The sequence below is a fragment of the Ochotona princeps genome, chromosome 19, assembly GCF_030435755.1.
Source record: "Ochotona princeps isolate mOchPri1 chromosome 19, mOchPri1.hap1, whole genome shotgun sequence".
NCBI lineage: Eukaryota > Metazoa > Chordata > Mammalia > Lagomorpha > Ochotonidae > Ochotona > Ochotona princeps.
Window position 1 is genome coordinate 20,095,420 of NC_080850.1, and position 22,762 is coordinate 20,118,181.

At 47.4% G+C, this 22,762-nt stretch overlaps 1 protein-coding gene across 1 annotated transcript in view; it reads right to left on the reverse strand.

The window, feature by feature from the left end:
- The window catches only part of GALNT10 (polypeptide N-acetylgalactosaminyltransferase 10), a 205,730-nt gene that overhangs the window by 24,427 nt on the left and 158,541 nt on the right, over window positions 1-22,762 (reverse strand). The window contains exons 5-7 of the mRNA XM_004587601.2: window positions 12,624-12,809; window positions 7,183-7,366; window positions 2,251-2,368 (exon numbers count right to left, since the gene is read on the reverse strand). Of these exons, the coding sequence (XP_004587658.2) occupies window positions 2,251-2,368; window positions 7,183-7,366; window positions 12,624-12,809 (488 nt within the window). The remainder of the gene's footprint in view (window positions 1-2,250; window positions 2,369-7,182; window positions 7,367-12,623; window positions 12,810-22,762) is intronic.

The following is a 22,762-nucleotide window of genomic DNA, read 5'->3' on the forward strand; positions in this document are numbered from 1 at the left end:
GGCTTGGGAAAGCAGAGGAGGACAGGGCCCGGCGGCATGGCCTAGTGGCTGGGGTCCTCGTCCTGAAAGCGCCAGGATCCCATATGGGCGCCAGTTCTTATCCCGGCGGCTCCGCTTCCCATCCAGCTCCCTGCTTGTGGCCTGGGAAAGCAGTTGAGGACGGCCCAAAGCCTTGGGTTCCTACACCCTTGTGGAAGACCTGGAGGAGGTTCCAGGTTCCTGGCTTCGGATCGGCGCAGCTCCGGCCATTGTGGCTGCTTCAGGAGTGAATCATCGGATGGAAGATCTTCCTCTCTGTCTCTCCTCCTCTCTATATATCCGCCTTTCCAATAAAAATAATAAATCTTTAGTTCTGGCCATTGCAGCCATCTGGGGAGGGAATCAGTGGATGGAAGATCTTTTTCTCTGCCTCTCTTTTTGTAAATCTGCTTTCCCAATAAAAATAAATAACTCTTAAAACATATGCACATACATATGCACACAGTGGGTCAGAGTAAATGAGTTAGGCACACCTGAGTTAACGCACAGGTCCTCTAATTTCCAGACTTGGTCCTGAGTCCAACTAGCACCTGCCCCCTTGAAATGGATCTAATGCTGACACCACTTCCCCACGTACTGTATTAAATAAGCCATCCCTGTGTGAAGGGATGGGCTTAGTGCTGGCTAGCTGGCATTTGTGCCATCACAGTTATTAAACATTCTGACTATTATCTCCCTGGATATTAGTTATTTGTTTTATTTGGGAGACAATTTCAGAAATTTGATGTTTGGGGTCAGTGCTGAGGCACAGCAGATAAATCACTGTCTGTGGTGCTGGCATTCTCTTATGGATGTTGGTTCAAGTCCTAGTTGCTGCACTTCTGATCCAGCTTCCTGCTAATGCACAAGTTTCTGGGCCTCTTCACCCATGCAGGAGACCTGGAAGAAGATCCTGGTTTCAGATCGGCCTAGCTCTGAGGCCATTTGGGGAGTGAACCAGCAGACAGAAGACATCTTTCTCCCTTTCTTCCTCTATATCTGCCTTTCAAGTGGATAAATAAATCTTTCAAACAAAATAAAAGTCTAGAAGTTAAAACAGATACATACTGATTTTCAAACCAAAATAATGTTTCAGTAAGAATTCAAGGTTGTAGACTTCTCATTCATTAAGAGCTTCTGTCCCCTACTTCTGAGCTGCTCAACTAGTGTAGCAGATGGTAATATTAATGTGTTTGAGATGATGGTAATATTCAGAATATTTCTTAAGAACAGTTAGTAAGCACTCTGTGATGATTCAAGTGTCACACCAATTTTGCAGAAGTGGGGAACTGAGTGAGGTGAGGCTTCCCTGTCCAACAGCCCATAGTGTAGGGGTGAGAGTGGGGAATCTTCTCTCTCCCAAAGGCCATTTAATTATTTATAGCATTATTCATGGGCCACACAAAATTATGAACTTAAAAACTAGGCTGCTATGGATTTACTGCATTTTGAGTCCCTTTACTACCACTGTCAGAGTGCTTCTATAACCCCTGGGCTGGTTTCAAGGGTTACACAGTAAATATTTATACACTGAATCAATTTCTACCACTTACTCATTTCCAGTCATGCTCCCAGGCTGCAGGCTAAGCATTTTGTAGACATGATTTCATATCATCTTCCCAATAGATCCGTAAAGTAGGTAGTGCTATTATTCCTTCACTTCAGATGAAGAAAGAAAGCTCAGAGACAGTATGAGGCTTTCCCCAAGTAGGAGAGTTGGCATGTGGTATTGGAATTGGAATTGAGGCCCTTCTGACTCCCTGTTAGCACTTTCATGTATTGGTCTGCATGCTGGACTCTTGTGGTAATAGCTTTAAAAAGGAAAATGATGGGGCAGCTGGGAGCCTATACAAGGCCAGGTAGCTGTTAGGGCACAGCAGCCTTCTGGCCCATGTATTCTGTAGGGTCTGCTAGGCTCCTGTCTCCTACCGCAGATTTGCTGGCCATCAAATCACAGACACACCACCTACACTGGAAGTGAGACCTTTTGTATCCCAACAGCATGAGAAGAGATGACATGCAAATGCTAGTCATATGAGGACTAAGTCCAGCCTCTGGCAGCCTGAAGGAAGCCCCTCCCCTCTTCCTAGGAGTGGCCCTGTGGTCCCTGATTTCTTCATTGAGGGGTGGAACAGCGATAGACTCAGAGGCCGCCAGAGTCTTTCCAGACAATCACCATGCAGTGTGCCAGGCTCGGGCTGAGAAGCAGGGGCCGCTGGAGAGCTAGCTCACCTTGAACGAGATCTCATACTGCTCCCCTCCCCAGATCTCCAAGCCTGGGTCATATCCGCCCAGCTCCCAGAACCACTTCCGGTCCACAGCAAACAGTCCACCAGCCATCACAGGAGACCTGTCAGAAAAGGAGAGGGTGACGTGAGGGTGCCGACATCCTGACATGAGCTCCTCTCTGATGATACGTGGCATGTCTACCAGCATCTCTGAGGCCCTTCCCTTGCCTGCCACTTTCCTTCATAAATGTTATGTTTTAACCAATTGGATGCAAGGATCCTCTACATGATGAACACCTTAGCACACCTGTGAAGTGAAATCACAGCACCTTTCTCCTGTGGGCCTTGTAGCTGCATTCTGTCTGTATCCCCATCCTCCCTCCAGGTCTCTCCCTACCTGTCCATACTGGCTAGTCTTTCCAAGAGAAGGAAAAACATAGCTTACTGAACCACAGCCCAGAGTGATGGAAACAGTCACTGGGGCCAGAGTCTAGCAGTCTGTTCTCAAACATCCGCCTTCTTCCTCAGTATACCCAGCATGGACGTACTACTGTATAATGGTGCTAAGCCAGGAAGCTGCTGTCTCTGTTCTCTTAGTTGAGCTAGGACTCCATTTACTCATTTTCCCAGCAGTCTATAGTCATTGAGTGCAGGATACTAAGCAGGAGCTAAAAGCATACTGAGGAAGGGCAGAGTTCTCTGGAGGAATCCAGCATGGTGGGATAGCCAGGCCTGGATAGAAGAACTCAGAAGAATGTCGGGTGGGGTGCAACAGGGAGGTACATATGGAGCATTATGTGGGAGGACTGTCTTCTTCCAGCTTGGGCTGAGGAGGAAGACTGGGGGAAAAGTCAAGGGTCAAAGAAGAACGCTTACAGGAAATGCATTCCAGTAAAGTGGGTTTGTGGTAGGAGGAACTAGGGGAGGAGAGAGAAGCCTGGAGGAGGAAACAATACCAGGAAAGGCAGAGGGATGAAAACCGTGGGTACCCATGGGAACAGGAAGTCAGTATGGCATCATGCTAAGCCCAATGGGCTGCTTTTGTCCAGGGCTGCCCAGAGTTTGCTGTACGAACATACATAGGAGAGAGGGAGGTGTCCTGCTCTAGCTGCATGAGACAATAGAAAACTCTGGAAACATTCCAGTAGCACCCTTCTCCTCTCCTGCCTGGCATTGCAAGCTCACAGGAAGTGTAGTGACTGTGCAAGACTCTGCTCCCCAGCCCGCTGCCCATGCTGGTCTACGGCAGAGGCGCCTGCAGTCCAGGAAGGGGCTCTATGCACAGATTCCGAGGGGTGAGTCTGACAGTGCTACATGAATGACAGACTCAATTCTCATCTTGGTCTCAGAGACAGACCTCGTGGCCATCACAGAGGAAAGTGGAGCAGAGCCTAGTAACTGGCTTGAGGCTTTAGGGCTCCATGGCAGCACCGCGGGGATCCAAGATCCTGAGCCACTGCCCTCACCTTTCAGCACCACATCACTGCCTCTGGAATGAACCACAGAGAAGCAGAAGGAAGAATAGGATAGAGGACCAGAACCTGAGACACCCTCATTCCAGGGTCTGATCTCTTCAGAGGGATTAATATTGAACTCGTGCTGTCAGGGATGGTAGTCACCGGCCATGTGTGACAACTAGACTGGCTGGCCTGAACTGAGACGTGCAGACACTAAGGCACACACCACATGCACAGGACTTACTCAAGCATTGCATACACAGTACATCATCAGTAATTCTCAGGTGCTGGCTATCAGTTAAAATGATAGTATTTTAGGTACACTGGTTGAAATAAAATTTGTCACTAAAGGAAATTTTAATTGTTTCTCTTTACTTCTCTCATGCAGTCCGTGGATAACTTAATAGTACACGTGGCTCATACCATATTGAATTGATTCCCCAACTACACAACAGAGATAAGTTACACTTCCTATTTCACAATGGTAGTATGTTTGCTTTTTCTTTGTTGGTGAGGTGAACAGAGAAGGAGAGGTGCTCGTCCCTTGGCCCTCATTGCTGGTTCACTCCCCAAATGCCTGCAACAGCCGGGAATGGGTGAGAACTAGGTGCCAGAGACTCAATCCAGGTCTCCCACATCAGTGGCTGGAATTCAACTATTTGAATTATTTCCTTTACCTCCCAGCGTCTGTGTTAGCAGGAAGCTGGAGTCAGAGCTGGAGCTGGAAATTGAACCAAAATCCTGTGATGTGGGTGTCTCAAACACTAGGCTCATGTCTGCGCCACGTGGCTAGTGTATTTCTAAAAGGATCCAGGACTTCAAGAAAGTAAAGCACCAGTAGCAACAACACCCTTTGATCCTCTGAAGAGATGGGGGATTTTGGAATTTCTGGCTGCAGCCATAAATATCCCACACGGATAGGCACAGTGTTTCTGCTTGGTGCTTCGGGAAATCAAACCCAAGCCTTTGCACAGGAGGTCAGCTGGGCAGAAGCCGGTGGTTGCTATTTACAGGCAGGTGGTGGTTCCTATGGTCCTGTGGATGCTCGAGGTTTTGCCTCCCAAGGCAGGTTTTTTTTCTTCCAGCCTGTTCAGCTGGCTGCTGTGTTCAGCAACAATTCTGAGCGCGTGTGCTACTCACTTGGCTGACATTATCTGCAGCTCTCACAAAGCTCTATCACTGGCCCATTTTCGGATGGAGAAATTTGAAATTCAGAAACATTTTGAAATCTGCTTGAGGACATGCAGATAAGCTGCGATGCAAATCGGGGTCTACCACCATCACTCGCGTCTTTCAAACATCATTACACCACGCTGTGCCTGTAGATTGCCCATTTGCTGGAAACCGTAGGGAAGTGGGCAGAAAAATGGCCAGGGTTTCTCTGGTGGCCATTCCCTGGGGTTTTGAACAAATGTGAGGCTTATGAAGCTTTTGGAAAGAATCAGAAGATACAGAGGAGGGAAGAGTTCTTCAGAAGGCAATGGTGTGGCAGGGCTGAGAGCTGCCATTCTAAGCTAAGGCCAGGCCCTTCAGCACCCAGGTGAGGAGACTGAGTCCTTGAGGGACACTGCCTGGGCCTCTGCTATGGGCCAGTTATGTGATCTGGACTTGCCCTTTCCTCATCATGTAGGGATGAGGATGACTGGGGTCCAAACCAGGCCATCTGTTTTTGGCGAAGGTTCCACCAAGAAAGGAGGCTCTGATGACTTCTCGGTGATGCAACAAGCTCCATCTCTGGAGCAGTGCCTCTGCTCTTAGTGTCTGCTACTGCATCACAGTGATGCACAGAGTCTGCATGTGGCAACCGAGAAAGTCCTGCTTACCTGGGAGGACACTGCTGGTCGGAACTGCTTATAACCGCTTATCAGGACTGTTTCTCAAGAATGCAGGTCAAGTGAGAACTGACTACAGGTGCAGCAGATTGCAAGGTGAGGTCCTGGTCATGGTTTTGGTCAGGGTGTGAGTGACCATGCTTAGATTCAAGGAGGGCTGACTCGCTAATGCAGCACAAGAGCTCTCTCCTGGCCCACACTACTCCACTGCCTGGCTACCTTTCACAACTGTAGCTCTTGTTGTGGCTGAGCCTTCCCTGGGGGGGGGGGGGGGACTCTAGGTGTGCACTGAACCCACTGAAGATAGCTGAGCCACCAATGATGCTCTTTCTTGGAGCAGCAGGGGAGGGCACAGAAAAGCTGAGGTTCACTAGCAGCCCAATGACAGTGAAGCAGATGTGGCCTTGCTAAGATGCCACTGTCCTAATCTCTGGCACCTGTGGCTATGCTGCCACATGCAGCAAGAGGCACTTTGCAGGTAGGACTGAGATGAAGGGACTGAAGACACACTGATGTCATTTCATGGAGTCCATGCACTCCCAGGGGCTTCTCTCTGAGATATGAAGGCAGCAGAGCAGAGATGAGGGGAGCAGAGGCCCAAGAGAGAAACAGAGCTGAAGATGCTGGGCTGCTAGCTTGGATGTAGGAAGAGAGGCATCAACCAAAGGAATGTGGACATCCTCTAGGGGTTGGGCAAGGTGAGAACACAGATTGATTTCCAGGGCCTCTACAGGAAACATGGTCCCGTGATGCTGTGTTGTCAGCCCAGAAAGACTGACTCTAGACCTTGGGGACTTTTTTTTTTTTTAAAGATTTTATTGTTATTGGAAAGCCGGATATACAGAGAGGAGGAGAGACAGAGAGGAAGATCCTCCATCCGATGCCTCACTCCCCAAGTGAGCCGCAACGGGCCGGTACGCGCCAATCCGACGCCGGGACCAGGAACCTCCCCCGGGTCTCCCACGCGGCTGCAGGGTCCCAAAGCCTTGGGTCGTCCTTGACTGCTTTCCCAGGCCACAAGCAGGGAGCTGGATGGGAAGCAGAGCTGCCGGGACCAGAACCGGCGCCCACATGGGATCCCGGGGCCCTCAAGGCGAGGACCCCAGCCACTGGGCCACGCCGCCGGGCCCTAGACCTTGGGGACTTTACGCGCATAAAGTTGGATTGCTAGAAACCACCAAGTTGTGATAGTATGTCTCAGCAGTGGCAGCAGCAGGTAACCAATGCAGCAGGGAAGGCTGAGCCTTTGATTCACACTCTCATTCAGAAAATGTGAATTAAAGACTGTCAATGCCTATGATGGCATGGCTTGGTATGGTGTCTAGTGCATGGTGCTGGCTATGGCATGTGCCAGGTTCAAGAGAGACAGCAAGAGGGATTCTACTCCTGCCTGCTGGCAAGTTGGGTAAACTGGAGTGGTGAACGGTGGGAGTGACCAGCTTGGTGGTCTCTAAGCTGAGACTGTGACAGTTGGGGGAGGAAGTGCTCTGGCTGGGGATAGCTAATGCTTGACACCAAGCAGGGCCAGGAAGTTGACTCCTCTGCACTGGACTTTGCGAAGGCGGAGGTGGTGATCCTGCTCTCTGTGTGAGTTGGCGTGGGATCACAGGACAACTGCTGGGCTGAGCCTGAGCCATTCATACTTACTCGAATGGGTCGCTGGGGTCAGCCTTTTGCAGCTCTGGAGGGATCGGGATGCGCTTGTAGTACATCTCCCAGTCAAAGGCGCCCCGCATGGCATCCCCAGCCTGTGTCTCGTACCGAAAGTCATCATGGTCAATCACGTCGATCATCGGGCACACAATAGTCTTGCGGTTCCGAGCAATGCGGTCTGAAGCAGCCAAGAGATGCCCATGAGTTGAGGGAGGACTGGGGAACAGTTAAGTGTGTGATCCTACTCTGCAGTTCACTTGCCTGGCCAACCTGTTCTTGGGCAATGACTCTGAACATGCAAGCTTGAGGATCCATGGGGAGGAAAGAAAAGCACGGCTTTACTCCCATCCCAGTTCTGCCACTCACAACAGGGTCCTGAGGCAGCTACTCAGCAGCATAACCCTACCCTGTGCTTTCCTCTATAAGCAGAGTTGGAAGTAAGTCGGCCTCACAGGTTGTGATGAGGTCTGCACACCATGTTGTAAGTGCATAGCACTGCTACCTATTTAGCACAAGTGTGGAGACAGGCTGATATTCTTCTGTGAGGATCCCTGTTCTGGCTCTACCAGGCTTCCGGTAACTGCAGCCCAGCACTTACCCCTCATTGCAGACTGTCTGCCCCTGATGCACACCCCCTCCTCAGCATCCTTGGCTGCATTCCGCAAACAAACCTCCTGGCTTATGAGGGAGTTCAGCCTGATTTTCCTAACAGACCTGAGAAAGCAAATGGATTGATCCTGGAAGCTCTGAGTTTCCCACAATCACAGGGGTGCAAGAAGCACAGCCTGGTGCATGATACCAGGCTGGGTAATGCAAGACAGAAACTCAGGGGTAAGTGGGGTGTTTTAGGGTGCCATGATATCTGGTTGATTAGTGCCAGGAGTCAAGTATAGCACTTGGGATGGGGAGTCTTGTAAGGACAGAGAAGACCAACTGCTGCCTAGGATTCAAGTTTCATGAAGCTAAAGTACATTTTTCTTCATGAGAAAAAGCAGTGGTTTTGTACATTAAAATACTAAGTAGCAAGACAACCTATAGTGGACAGAGAAATTCAGTCATGCATGGATATGTCTGAAACAAAACAAAAAAGAACACTGGCAACCAGGCCACATTCCAGATGATAAGACTGAATGGGACAGGTGATCCTATTCCAGGAAACGTATTTCAGTGGCACTGTAATACATGTGTGCGTTTGTATACTAGACTGAGATGCCCAATGTCTTTCAAACTGTGGTGGGTAGCTAAAAAAGAAAGTTTAATAAATGCTATTTCCAGCAGTGTATCAGCAAGTGTGGTTCTGGGGGCCATCAGTGTTAAATGCAGGGAAGGCATGTTTAAAACCCAGCAAACCTACCCCCCCGCCCCAGGCCTACTGAATCAAAACCTCTGGCAATTGGCTTAGATCTGCCTTTTGGATAGGCCCTTTGGGGAGTCTCTATTTTATCATTTATTTATTTGAGAGAGAAAGAGAGACAGCACTCTCATCTGCTATTTTACTCTCCAAATGTTTGCAGTGGCTGGAGATGAACCATGTTAAAACTGGAAGCCCTGAGGTCTCCCACCTGTAGGACAAGAATCCAGTTATTTGAGCCACCATTTGCTGCTTCCCTGGGAGCACATAAGCAGGAAGCTGGAATCTGCAGCAGAGATGGGACTCAATCCCAGGCACTCTGATATGAGATGCAGGCATTTTATCTGCCGGTCAAATGTCTGCCTCATCCACGGAGAGTATTCACAGAGTTTAAGAAATGTCTACCCCGGGCCGGGCACGGTTGCTCAGCGGTTGGGGTCCTCACCTTGCATGCACCAGGATCCCATATGGGCACCAGTTCATATTCTGGTGGCCCAACTTTCCATCCAGTTTCCTCCTTGTAGCCTGGGAAGACAGTCAAGGACAGCCCAAAGCCTTGGGGCCCTGTACTCATGTGGGAGACCCAGAGGAAGCACCTGGCTCCTGGCTTCGGATCAGCTCAGGTCCGACCACTGCAGCCACTTGAGGAGTGAATCAGCAGACAGAAGATTGTCCTCTCTGTCTTTCCTCCTCTCTGTGTATCTGACTTGGCAATAAAAGTAAATAAAATCTAAAAAAAAAAAAAAAAAGAAAGAAAGAAAAGAAAGGAAGAAATGTCTGCCCCATCTACGGAGAGTATTCACAGAGTCTAAGAATCTTCTTGGGGCCGGCATTGTGGTGTAGCAAGAAACACTTCCTCCTGTGATGCCAGCATACCCATTTAGGTCCTGGTTCATGTTTTGGCAGCTCCACTTCTGATCCACTCTGTTAATGGCTGAGGAAAAGCAGCCAAAGATGGCCCAACTGTCTGGGCCCCTGTCACTCATGTGGGAGACCTAACAGAAACTCCTGGCTGCTGCCTTCAGCCTAGCCCTTGTTGCGGCCATGTTGGATGTGAACTAGCTCCTCTTTTTTTCTCACTCTGTAATTCTGACTTTCAAATAAACAAACAAGAGAATTTTCTTGGGAGAAGATTTAGGAGGGTTTGCATTTTCAATCATTCACGGCCATTTGGGTGACTTTTGACCCAGGCCTGAGGACACAGCACTCTGCTGGCTACCGGTGACTGTGGGAGGCATGAAGTCAAGGAGAACCAGAGGGCAGCATCCTACAACACGGAGCTCACTTGGGGAAGAATGCTCAGGCTCAAATCCTGATTTGTTAACCCTCAATCATATAACCTCATACAGCTGTCTGAGCTTTGGCTTCCTCACCAAGAAAATTCACAAAGAGGGGCAGGCACAATTCCTAATAAAACCATTTGGAAAGCCTGTGTGCCCTATGGAAGTTCCTATTCTGCTTCCACTCCAGCTTCCTCCTGATGCACACGCTGGGAGGTAGTGGCTGATGCTTCAAGATTTTGGGTCCCTACCACCCACACGGATGCCATTACAGAATGAATGCCAGTCTCCTGACTTTGGCTTAGCCCAACCCCAGTTGCTGTAGGCATTTGGGGGACTGAACCAATGGGTGGGAGCTTTCTCTACTTTTCAGATAAATACACAAAATAATTTTTTAAAAAAATTAAAAGGAAATGGAGGAAGAGGACCTATGTCATGGGAAAGGGGTGTCTCTGTGAGGACTGAGTGGGACAAATGATCTAAGATGTCTATCATAATCTTTAGCACAGGAGCAGCCCTGAGCCAGCATTCCCTGTGACCAGGACTCTAGAAAAAGGCTCCTGGAACAGTGAGCAGCATCTGCTTCATTCTCTCTGCCCCTCAGTTTTCTCATTTGCAAAAATGTGATATCAGGGATGACCAGCTTGCTTGTAAACAGCCAAATTCCAGTGAGGACATGGTTTCTGTCATTAAAGGACTGGTAAAGCCATGATGATGAAGATGAAGATGATGATGATAAAACGATGGCCAAGTCTAGGTTTCCTTTGTGGGGAAGGGTGAATCTTTCGCAGGTTCTAAAGAAGACAGAGTGGGCCCTGCATGCAAGTGTTAATGGCTTTACAGACAAAAGCCATGGTGTGCTCCATCAGCTGCTCATATCAGCAGGGACAGACTTGTTTAACTCTATACCACTGGTTCACATTTCTATTGCTAGAGGTAACAAGAAGTATGTGTGTTTCTTCCACGTACATCTTCAGATTATGACAACTGTCCTTATGTATTTCCATAGAAACAGAGTTGAGGGCTATTTAGACTACAAGCTCAGCTCTGTGCCCTGCCACTTCATTCTCTTTATGAGTCACTGAGTGGCCCTAAAAATGGGTTGCTCCTTCAGGACTATAAATTATGCAATTTATGGTGAAACTTCTTCCTTTTTGTTTTTCCTCTTTCAACAATGACAGGCAGATGCAAAAGATTTCTCGGGGTCATTAAATAAACAGTTGACCCAAAATTCTAACCTTTCTCTCAAAATTCCAACCTTTCTCTGAGATCTTGGACTCTGGAGGTCAGAAATACATCACCTCGTAACAAAGTTTCATGTGGATCTGTGCAGAGCAGCAGGTTGCCTGCTGTTCCCCAAAATGCAGCTCCTGGACTTACAGTGCTGGCATCACTCAGGAGCCGGGTAGAAGCGCACTTTGGCAGGCCCACTCTAGATTTCCTGGATCCGTAATTCCAGGTGGGGTCCATCCAGCACGCTGCATGATTGCTACAGGTCTCTTAGGTGATTCAACTAGGTTTACCCTAAACTGCTGTCCTCTTTCCTCTCTAAGGTCTCTGTGGAGTTCACATTTCTCTGCAGATGAGATTGGTAACTTCTCCCCCAACGCCTTCAGCCTTGGTCCTGGCTCTGACCTGACTTCTAGTTTCAAGGGAACATTCTCTCTTTGATATCTGCCTGACAGCATCAGCCCACTGTCTTCATCGAAACTGCACTCCTGAGCTGGAGTGGTGAGGCAGCAGACTAATCCTTTACCTGCAGTACTAGGGTCCCATATGGGCACTGGTTCATATCCTGGCTGCTTTTTGCCCCAGCTCTCTGCTAATGAAAAGTAGTGGAGGATGGTCCAAGTCCTTGGACTCCTGCACCTACGTGGGAGACTGGGAAGAAGGTCCTGGCTTCAGATCAGCTCGGCTTTGCCTGTTGTGGCCATTTGGGGAGTGAACTAGCAGATGGACGACCTCTTTGACCTTTTCGCTCTGTAAAACCTGCCTTTCAAATGAAACTAAATAAATTTGTGAAAAAATAGCAAACCCCAAGTACCCCCCCCCAAAAAAACCGTGCACTTCACCAACTGTGAGACGTCCCAGGGCCAGCACCCAACTTTTCTTTCTCCCCTTTGTCCCCATAGCTAGGTTGCGTGGTTCCTGGAGTTGGCTGCACTGTGTTTACAGCTCTTCCAGGATATTTGAGAGACAACTCTTGTCTAAGAGGAAATAAATTTGGGAGGCTTGTAGAACTGTGACAGACACTAGACTTTTTGGAGCCAGGCAGATGGTGACTTTGATGCTTATGGCCTCAGGGCACAAATGACTCACTCCATAGATGACTTCAGTTTCTTTCACTACAAAAGGGGATCCTTTCAGCTTTCCAAGCTTTGCTGAGGGCTGGCGGGGTTCATGGGAGCCGTGGGATCAGTGGTAACTTCTCCATGTTGATACAATGATTCCCTCCACATGGTCTCCCAAAAGCAGATGGCTCTGGTTTGCTTTCCAACAAGATATGAAGTCATCAGAGGGAAGCTGTTGTGCCACTGGACACTAACGTACCGCATGACTCTACACACGTCTCTTCCCTTTTCTGAGCCTCAATTTCCTTCTCTGGGAAATGGAGGGGAGGGACTGACTCCATGCTGAAGGTCTTAGTGAACATTTCCCACTCCCACCCAAGGCATCTGATATTGTGCCGCATGGTGTCAAGCGGGCAGGGGAAGCCCTGTGGCTGGTTCCGTACTATAGACCGGGGCCAATGGCAGTTGGCTCATTTCAGGCTGCCTCCCTCCGAGTGGGAATGGCTTGCTTACCAAGCAAGGGGGGAAGCCAGTTGACGTTGGCTTCACAATGTGAGTCCAAGAATGTGATGACATCTCCGGTGGCCGCTGAGGCCCCTAACATTCGGGTCCTTATTAGTCCCTCCCGCTTCTTGGTTCGGAGAATCCTCACACTAGGGAAACGGGCCATGTAGTCTTCAAGTGGCTTCTTCAGGTGCTCTGTGAGGGAGACAGGAGAAGAGATGGGTAAGAAGAACTGCTCAGCACCTAGTCACTTTATGGTCCTTCTGCCCCATGTGCACCACACCTGACAGTTGAGACAGCTTTCTTTCTCTCTCTCGCTTTCTTTAAAAAAAAAAAAAAAATATATATATATATATATATGAAAGGAAGATCAGCTTTCCGGAGAGAAGGAGAGACCCAAATGCTGACAACCTGATACAGGAGACCTCTTTGCTTCTAGGTCTGGCAATCCCACTGGACCTCCTCAACTCTCAGTTTTCCCATTTGTAGCATGCAAGATCTTCCATGAGAGAGAAAGATCTTTCAACTGCTGGTTCAGTCCCCAAAAGGCTGCAGTGGCCAGAGCTGAGCCAATCTGAAGCCAGGAGCCAAGAGCTTCTTCTGGGCCTCCCACATGGGTGCAAGGTCCCAATGCCAATTTTGGGTCATCTTCTATTGCTTTCTCAAGCCATAAGCAGGGAGCTGGATGAGAAGTAGAGCAGCTGGGGCATGAACCGGCACCCATATGAGATCCCGGAGCTTGCTAGGTGAGGATTTAGCTATTGAGCCACTGTGCCAGGCCCTAGGACAGCTTTCTGGTACACGACCTCACTGGGCCTTTGAGACAAGGTCAGAAAGGGGCAAAGATTTTCACTTGATTGCTACAAATGGGGAAACTGAGGCTTGAGGAGGTCCAGTGGGATTGCCAGACTTAGAGCAGAGAGATCTCCTCATAGCAGGTGTAGGTATCTGGAATTTATACCCGGATAGACTGCCAATGCCTGGTTGGGGTAGTTGATCAATTTGCTCTGTCCTCCGTCTTCTGCTATGGTACCAGGTGTCCTCTGCAGGCTCCAATGTACTGCCATATCCTCCATGTGTATCTCGTTACACTGTCCAATGCTCTGTCTAAGCCAGTGAGAAGCCCAGCTCTGTCACATGCACTCCACAGCCAGACCATGGAACCTGCAATTATCTGCATGGCTGGAGTTCTGAGTCCAGCAGTTCACTTGGGGGGATCCCCAAAGAAATTTTGTCTGAAGTGACCCAAGACCAGATTCTTGTGTGTGCATGCCAATACAGGATCTGTCACCCAAATCAACCTATACAAACACTGGTGGTTGCCATTGTTGGGTCAGTTCTGTCACCAACCCTGTCTTCTACGCAAATCAATGGGTGTTGCAACAACAATTTACAACATTATGGAATTAACTGACATGGTATTGAGTAACAAATATGTTTAAAAAGAACTTGTTGATGTTATGTTGTGGCTTTAAATTGATCGGGATGATATTCTGTCAGCTCTGCCTTCAGACCAGAGATGGTCTCCCCAAGAAACCGTTGAATTTATCTGGACAACAAGATGCTGGACTCTATGCTTGGTATACACTTGCAATGAAAGAATCTTGACTGAATTTGAAATATAATACAACAATAAGGTGGAGGAATCCACCATGGGGAGAGGGTACGAGGAGGGGTTGGGGGAATCCCAGAGCCTATGAAACTGTGTCACATAATTCAATGTAATTAATAATAATAAAAAATAAATAAAAATTAAAAAAGAACTATACACAGTATTTTTATACTACAAGGTGACTAATGTTATGAGTATTTTACTTCAATGCAAAATGAACAGAGGATATAAACAGACAAGCAAATAACCCATCTGCACATGAAAGCATACCTAACATCATTAGTCATCAGGGCAACACAAGGGAAAATCCCAGTACTACTCCGCATTTATTAGTATCCATAAAAAGTCAGATACTAACAAGTGTTGATAAGGATGTGGAGAAATTAGAGTCCTACACACTGCTGATGAGAATGCAAAATGATACTGACCCTGTGCGAGATAATCCAGCAACTCTTCGTACAACTAAACACAGAGTTCCCATAGAGATCAGCAGTTCTACTCTCCAAGTAACTGGAGAAGAAAAATTAAATCTATATCTACACAAAAATGTGTACACTAATGTTCATAGCAGCAATACTCATGAAAGTCCCAAATTGGAAACCTCTAAATGTACACCAATGGATGAATGAATACACAAAATGTTCTGGTGTTCTTACAATAGAACACTATGCAGCAATAAAAGAGTTGAGCTACTGAGTCACTACAGATGAACCTCAAAAATACTATGCTGAGTTAAAGAAGCCAGACACACAAGACTTAGATGTTATATAATTCTATTTATATAGAATTTCCAGAGGGCAAATTAAATAATCAGAAAGGAGATCAATGGCTACACGAAACTGGCTGGGAATGCAGCATGACTGCAAACAGGCACAAGTGAACTTGTGGACAGATGGCAATGCTTTAAAGCTGGATTATGATGACAGGTTCACAACTGTATATATTTACTTGAAAATACACTTAACTTCAGGCTAAAAATGGATGATTCTTATGTAAATTACACCTTAATACAGTTGCTAAGTTCCAAAAAAAGCCCAATGTATTTCTACAAACTAGGAAAAAAATTGTCAATCCAAATAAACATCATTGATAAAACAGCCTCATACACATACAAGTGCAAATAAATGGGACACTCTATGTTAACAGTCAATTCTGTTTCAAATTGTTCTGTAGATTCAATGTAATCCCAATGAAATCACAGCAGGCTGGAATTTACAACTTGGTACTAAAATTTACATAGAAATGCCTGCAGGCTCTCTAGCTGTCAGGGAGATACAAATGAAAACCACACTGAGGTTCCACCTAAATCCAGTGAGGTTGGCTTACATTCAGAACTCTACTAACAACACCTGCTGTCCTGGACATGGGAAAAAAGGTACCCTCCTTCATTGTTGGTGAGAGTGTAAGCTACTACAACCACTATGGAAGACAGTATGGAGAGTGCTTAAGAGAACTGAAAATGGACCTGCCATATAACCCAGCTATCATACTGCTTGGAATATATCCAAAAGAAATAAAATCTGCATAAGAGAAAGGGATCTGTAATCCTATATTTACTGCAGCACACAATCTACTATAGCAAAGACTTAGAAACAATCCAGATGTCCATCCAAAGACTGGATAAAGAGAACTGTGATACATCTGCTCTAAGCAACACTACTCAGGCATTAAAAAGAATGAAATTCTACCACTTGCAATGAAAAGGTCCCAATTCAAGACCATTATGCTCAGTGAAACAAGTCAATTCCCAAAGGACAAATACCATATGTTTTTTTCTGATATAATGCAGCCTCCTTGCAAAATACAAGATCAATAGCCCTTTCAATACAGTTTTTGTTACATCTCATGGGTTTTGATATTTTTGTTTTTTCACTTCTTCAAGATAGTTTTTTTTCCTCTTAAATAAATTATTCATTGATTCATGTGTCATACAGCAGCATGATTTTAAGAAGGTTTTTGATGTTCATTTCTTCAGTGACAGTTTGGTCATTCAGTAGCATGTTATTCTACTTCATGGTGTTATAAATTTTCTATTTTTCCTCCTATTCTTGATTTTGCTCTATGGCTTTTCACTTAAAGGGATGTATAATCGAAACTATCATAATCAGATATGAAGCCACAATGAAGCATGGATCTCTACTTCCAAATCAAAGATGGACTCCCAATGAAACACTCCTGTGAGATGTGGTGGGTTTGTGTGCAGGATGGTCCGGCACCTTGTGGGTGGAAGCAATGACAACATGTGGAGGACAAGTGGTCTACTACTACTACTACTACACACACAGACATACAGAGACACACACACGGCCTGGAGGCTGAAGATGCTCCAGGCTCCTTGCTGCCCATGGAGATTAATACGGCTTCTCTAGCCCTCTCTCACTTCTCTTTGGAACAGTGACTCTGTAGAAAACAGAAATCAATTTGCCCTAATTGAGGGACTAAATCTTTCCCAAAGAGGCTTTCTGAACCAGGAGACAAAGTAGCAAGAGACTCCAGGCAGGATGCTGCTATTGGGATGGGAATACAGTCTTCAGGGAGAATGGGGGGTGTGGGGGGAATGCATATTTATCAGTTGTGCCATCGCAGTTCCTTCTCCACTGGCTTCAACCAGGAGGTCATTAAAATGAGACGCAGCTAGTCTCCTGCACCACACACAGGTATTCACATCAGAAGAGAAACTTGGTCCCTCCCACCCTGAGGACCAAGCAACTTCCCAGACCCAGCCTCGTCATTAAATCACTGGACGCAGACTGCCGCAGATCAGCCAGTTAAGGTCTTTGGGAATCTCGTGGTCAAGTCAGAGCAATTATTTAGGGGTAATCATGCTCCTCTCATGCTCATTAGTAAGTGTGTTTGCACAGAATCTGGATTGCTGCCTTATTCCACTTTCCCGCCTTCTTGGACGAGGACATTTCTTAAAGCTGCGAGACAGTGGCACTGGAAGAGAATGTAAATGGAGGTGACGATGGTCATGATGACGACAGTTATGGGAGTCAGTTTATTGAGTCCTTGCTTGTGCATGGCACGGAGCTCCTGACTTAATCTTCATGATTTCTGACATCCATAACTGGTGTGACAGACTGGGCTGCGTGACCCCCGTTTTACGGGATATGCTACAGAGGCTAAGAGAGGGTTTGTGTCCTGGCCAAGGAATATTGTTCACAAATGTGGAAGCCAAGGCCAGTTGGCCTGACTGTGGACCAACAGGCTCTTCCTACCACATCAAATCCCATCTTTGCCTTGATACAGTCATTCCCCTCCTATCCAGCTAGGAGCCAGGAGGACCAGACAAACTAAATCACCTTACTTAGAAGCATATGGCAAATCTGAAACAGGGCTACTACCCAGATCAGAGTGTTACCCAGCCCAGGATTTCCTCTAGCTCCCAAGACCCAGGGCAGGGATAGCAAACTGGCTCAAGGAAGTGCTTTGTCATATGCATAAGGCAGTGTTAAGAAGGATTCTGAGGCTCTACCCTGTCTGAGCCAGCACAAAGCAAAGATGTCTGTCCTGATGAAGCAGAATGGAAGCAATTCAAAGGCCACAGACTCATCACTCCTTTTCTAGAGGTTTCCCTAACTGTAAGACAACACAGAACTATTTCCGCTTCTATCATTTCTACTTTAAAAATGAGGCAAAGCCAAAGGACTGATTTTGAAGGTGGAGAGCCCCGACTACTGCAGGACTTTAAGCAGGTGTTAGATGAGCACTGTCCAGAGAGCCCACAGAGAGACTCTACAGCACAGGCTGCTACAGGTGTGAGGGCTGGCAATCCAAATGCCACAAACCAACACTGTTGTTGGTGATGTAACGTTTTAAAGCTGTGTACATATTTTGGTACAGTTTTGAGCTGCTGGTCAGCTCTAATCTGTCCTTAATACATATATACTCCTGGAAAGACAGGGCAGGCACATACCTGAGCTCTGGGAGGAGGGGTGTGGGGAGACAGAATAAAGAAGCTGAGCCAATTTCATTCTCTGCAATTCACCTGTCTGTCGTCTGTGAGCTCTTCTGGGTGGTGATTAGCCATCGGGCAGGGGGAGTGTAGAGGAGTCCTTTGGGGGACATTAAGAGTTGAAGAGGGACAAGCCAGGCTGGTGTTGTGTGGAGGCAAGCACAAGAGAGCACACAACCCGGATGGTGTGGCCTGGGGTGACCAGGAGAGCAGGAAGGTCTTCTGAGGCTACACGTGGGTCACTCTGGAGTCTGAGACATCAGACCCTCTACCATGCCTGTTACACAAAGCATTTTGTCTGAAGTCCATGCTCTAAACCCCCTGGTTCCCCATCCAGGCTGAATACAGAGACCCTGGGGCAGAAGCCAATGCCAAAGGAGACAGCTGACTCTGCCAGCCACTACTCCCACACAATACCCCGTATATGAGGACTCACTCGACTGGACTGCAGCATCTGGGACTTGCAAAGGCCCCAGGGGGCACACAGCCTGGAGTGGTGCCTCTGTATTTTATGCCTATGCCTGATTCTTGTCACCACTCCCAACAACCAGGCCTTTCTGGTCTGATGGCTAAGACAAACTTGTAAACATTTATTTCCCTAGCACTTCTCTGAAGGTGGCTTCTAGCCCAAAGACAAACTACACTTTTCCCAAATTCACATTACAACCGACCCCTATCTCCAGCGGCACGGGTCTCTGACCTGCAAGCAATACTGGTGATTTTAAGAATGACTTTCGCTCCCCTTTGAACAATGCTACAAGCCAGCATGCTCCCAGCTTCAGAGAACACTTCATCACACAAATTAACTCCTCTCCCCTACTTTGCAGATGAGTCATCTATTAAAAAAGAGATGCTATTATCTGAACAGGCAGCCTTGTCTGCACTTTTAATTTCAACTAAATGCCATCTTCCCTTGTCAGAGGGTGGGCAGGACCGTAAATCTGTGTAATAATCAGACAAAGAATTAAAAACACCCCGGAAACCACTGCTGTCACCTAAGTGGCAGCCGCCTCTGCTTTCTGAAAGTGACTCCTCACCAAACAGCTGTGGTTGCCAACAGAAGGTGGTCTCTTGGGCTTGGCCCACTTTGCTTTTTCGCCCCATTGGAGCCCACCCAGGGGAGCAGAGTTGTGGATCATTTCAGTTGTGGGCTCCTTGCAGCTGGTCTTAAATAATGTCAGCCTGTCAGATGTCAGAGAGCAACACGTGTTTCCTTTAGGACACTGGCTTCCACGCCTGTCTGGCTTCCATAACTTTCGCTTAAGGAGTTATTAAGAAGGGAAAAAAGAATTCTTGTAGTACAGCCTCTGTGTTGGCCTGTCAGTTTCGTGATTTGCTGAAGGGCAGAAGACTCTCCTGGGGAGATTTTCCTGCTCGGTTCCCAGGAAGAGACAGCGGAATGTATGTCAGAGCTCCCCCTCCCCTTCTCTACATCTCCCCTTTCTCCCACCAAAGGTCTCCAACCCCAATCCAACGTGGGCTATTTAGAAACCTCCCACTTGGGGCCTTTTGGCTTCTGCATGGACCAGTGCCAGAGCAGCAGCTGTGGGCTCTTTGACTGCTGCAGAAATGTCACGCTGGGGATTAACTTGGTATCCACAGGTCTTTGGGCCTTTATCCTCTCTTCTCTCACCCGGTCCAAGCTAGTGTACCAAACCATGTGATCCTATGTTCCATGGTGACAAATCTTGCCTGTTAGTAATGGCCACAGCTCCCCTTCCCCAACCATGTCGCATCCCAGAGCCATGCCTGAGCCCACTCTGCAGACAGGGCTCAACTAATGTCTTTGCTTCCTTCATCTGGCAAATGCTTCAGCTGAGATCCTCTCCCTCTGTCACACAGGAACCTATACTTCCCCCAGGCCTAGCTCAGGTGGTCAGGAAGCATCACCCACAGGAACAGCGCCCTCCTCTGGAAACCACTGAGAGCAGTACATGTTACACTTCTGCGTTCCTATGCATTCTCAGCTTGGGGACTTGGGGGTCTTACAGGCAGAAGCCTCTGGAAGGCAGGGACCACAGTGGTTTATCTCTCTTTTTGCACCTGGCATACAGGAAATGCTAAATGTTGGCTGAATGAGCCTGACCATATGTTTTGCTTGCCACTTGCTGCTTTTAGACTGTACACACAATGTGCTCCCAGGGGACTAAACATGCCACCCAGGAACTCACTTCCCGGTGCTCAAACGCAGGAGGCAGCGTGGGAAGCAAAAGCCATTTCCCCAGCAGAACGGTTACCAGGGAACAGACCACTTGTGAAGTTCCCACACCCCACTTAACAAAAGGGTGTATTTTTGTTCATTATATCTAAGTGTGTGAGACGCCTTGTGTCTCAGATGTGACCATCTAGCATCATAACACAGAGGACTACTGGGTGCCACAGAGGGAGCGACACATGCAGGGGCCCTGAGGTAGATGGGGAAGGGGGCCCCACAGCATTCACTGCTTTAGTTTGTTGTCGGATACTTAAGACCACTTATGACAGATGAACACTGGCACGGAATCCACTTTGGATGTACCAAGAACAGCACTATCATAACTGAGGCAGCTGGTCTCCATTTGGAGATACAAGGTGTTCTGGATATTTCTTCTTTTCTTCTCTAAAATGAAAATGTTTTTAAAATTGGGGGGGGGGAGATCTAAATGTGATGAAATTTTGTTTAAAATATGCATGTGTTTTAAGCATCCTGAAAGAATGCAGTAGCTGAGTGACAAGCCATAGAAGTCACAGCTACTAGAGACAGCAGCCCCTGTTTTAAAACTTTAATTTATTTTCATTACATTTGAAAGGCAGAGAGACAGAGACAGATGATCTTCCATACAACTGGTTCACACTCTAAGTGCCCACAACAGCCAGGGTTGGACGAGGCTGAAACCAAGAGCACAGAACTCAAGCTGGGTCTTTTGCAAGGGTGGTAGTGACTTGTGTATTTGAGCTATCACCTGCTGCCTCCCAGGGCATGCAATAGCAACAAGTTGGAATAGAAACTTGAATCCAGGGACCCCATAGGGGCTGCAGTTGTTCCAAGTGGTGTCTTAATATTCGCACCAACTCCTCACACTGAGATGGCAGCACTCAGTGAAATATTGTATTTCTTGCCCAATTTCCCAATGTTTTTATGTTTATTTATGCACATGCTTCCCTCCCACCCATTTAACCAACACATCACCGTCATCCATCTCAGTACATGTTTGTCTAGCATGTTCTTCCCCCTTCCTCATCTCACCTGATCTTTAAATTTACCCAAGTGAGAAAGGTGGCTGATAAGGAAATTACGATTGGCAGAGGTGGAGTGCTATGTGGAGTCCACAGCCGGTCCACTGCAAGGCTGGCTTCTCTGACTCTGTGGTTCATGTCTCTCTCTGCCTCCAGAAGCCAAGACTAGAAGCAGGAACAAACTTTGCAGAGGGCTGTAGTTCAGCTCAATGTACAAAAAGGATCATTTTAAATAACAAGAACCATCTAGCAAAGGCATGAGGTATCTTGTGAGACAGGGGAAGGATTCAGCAATGGAACTTCCTAGGCACACCTTAGGAAAGACGCTCAAACATTCAGCAATGGCTTCTGAGACCCCTCCAGCACTGGGGCTGTGCATGTCTGCAGTCCTGCAATGATACACCAGGCCACACAACTGGCTGTAAAAATACTAAAACTCTAGCTGTGGATTTCTTTTTACAACAAGCTCTTGCCTATTTTTACCTACCCCTGTAATTTTTTTCTCACTCTGGCTGTGAGCAACTTTTTGCTTTTCAGTATTGTGCTTGTTTTATTTGCCCAAGGCCAGGAAGCACATGGAATGCCGCCTCCAAGTACTGCTGTGGAGTGGTGTGTGCAAGACAACGTGGGCTGAGATTTCTGTGCATTCAGAGCTCAGATCAGTGACAGACAGAAGACTGTCCCAGCCTCTTGGCTGCATCTGAGCTGTATGCACACAGCCTCCAGAGGGCCCAATGCCAAAGGGAGAGGATGCTTTCTGTTTCCTGCAGGGGTGTCCCGTGAGAATCAAAGGCACAGCTGGTAGGTGGGTTATCACATGGTCTAAACCAAGCAAGAAACACTGGTTTGGGCACACTGTTGTGGCAAGATTCTCAGCCCTGGAGAGGCATCTTGTTCCCAAGGAGGGAGACCAGATGGCTGCCTGGATTGTGGAGCAAATTAAGTGACCTCATTCCCATGGGACATCACTGCCTCCAGGGAAGGGGAGCATTGAAACATAATTAGACAAGTATTTATGCTCATTCTGGAAATTGTTAAAAATCAGATTAACAGAACAAATGAAATGTCCCCAGTGAATCTAACATCCAAGTGGCTTTCTTATGCTGCATGGCCTGTTGAGGCTTTTACGTCCTTTTGGTAGAAAATCCCTATGGTGCAAATGGATGGCCAACACTCCTTGTTCCTTACTACTTAGGTCAGTGCAAAACAACAAGTGTGCTCTGCTGATCGGCGAGGCGTTGGCTGATCAGAAACCAAAGTATTCAAGCTGAGGCCACAGGTCTCTAGAGGAAGGTACTTCACCTACCAGAACAAACATGAATGGCTAACACGCTGTCACACAGACCCAGTGTCCACCCCTTTAGG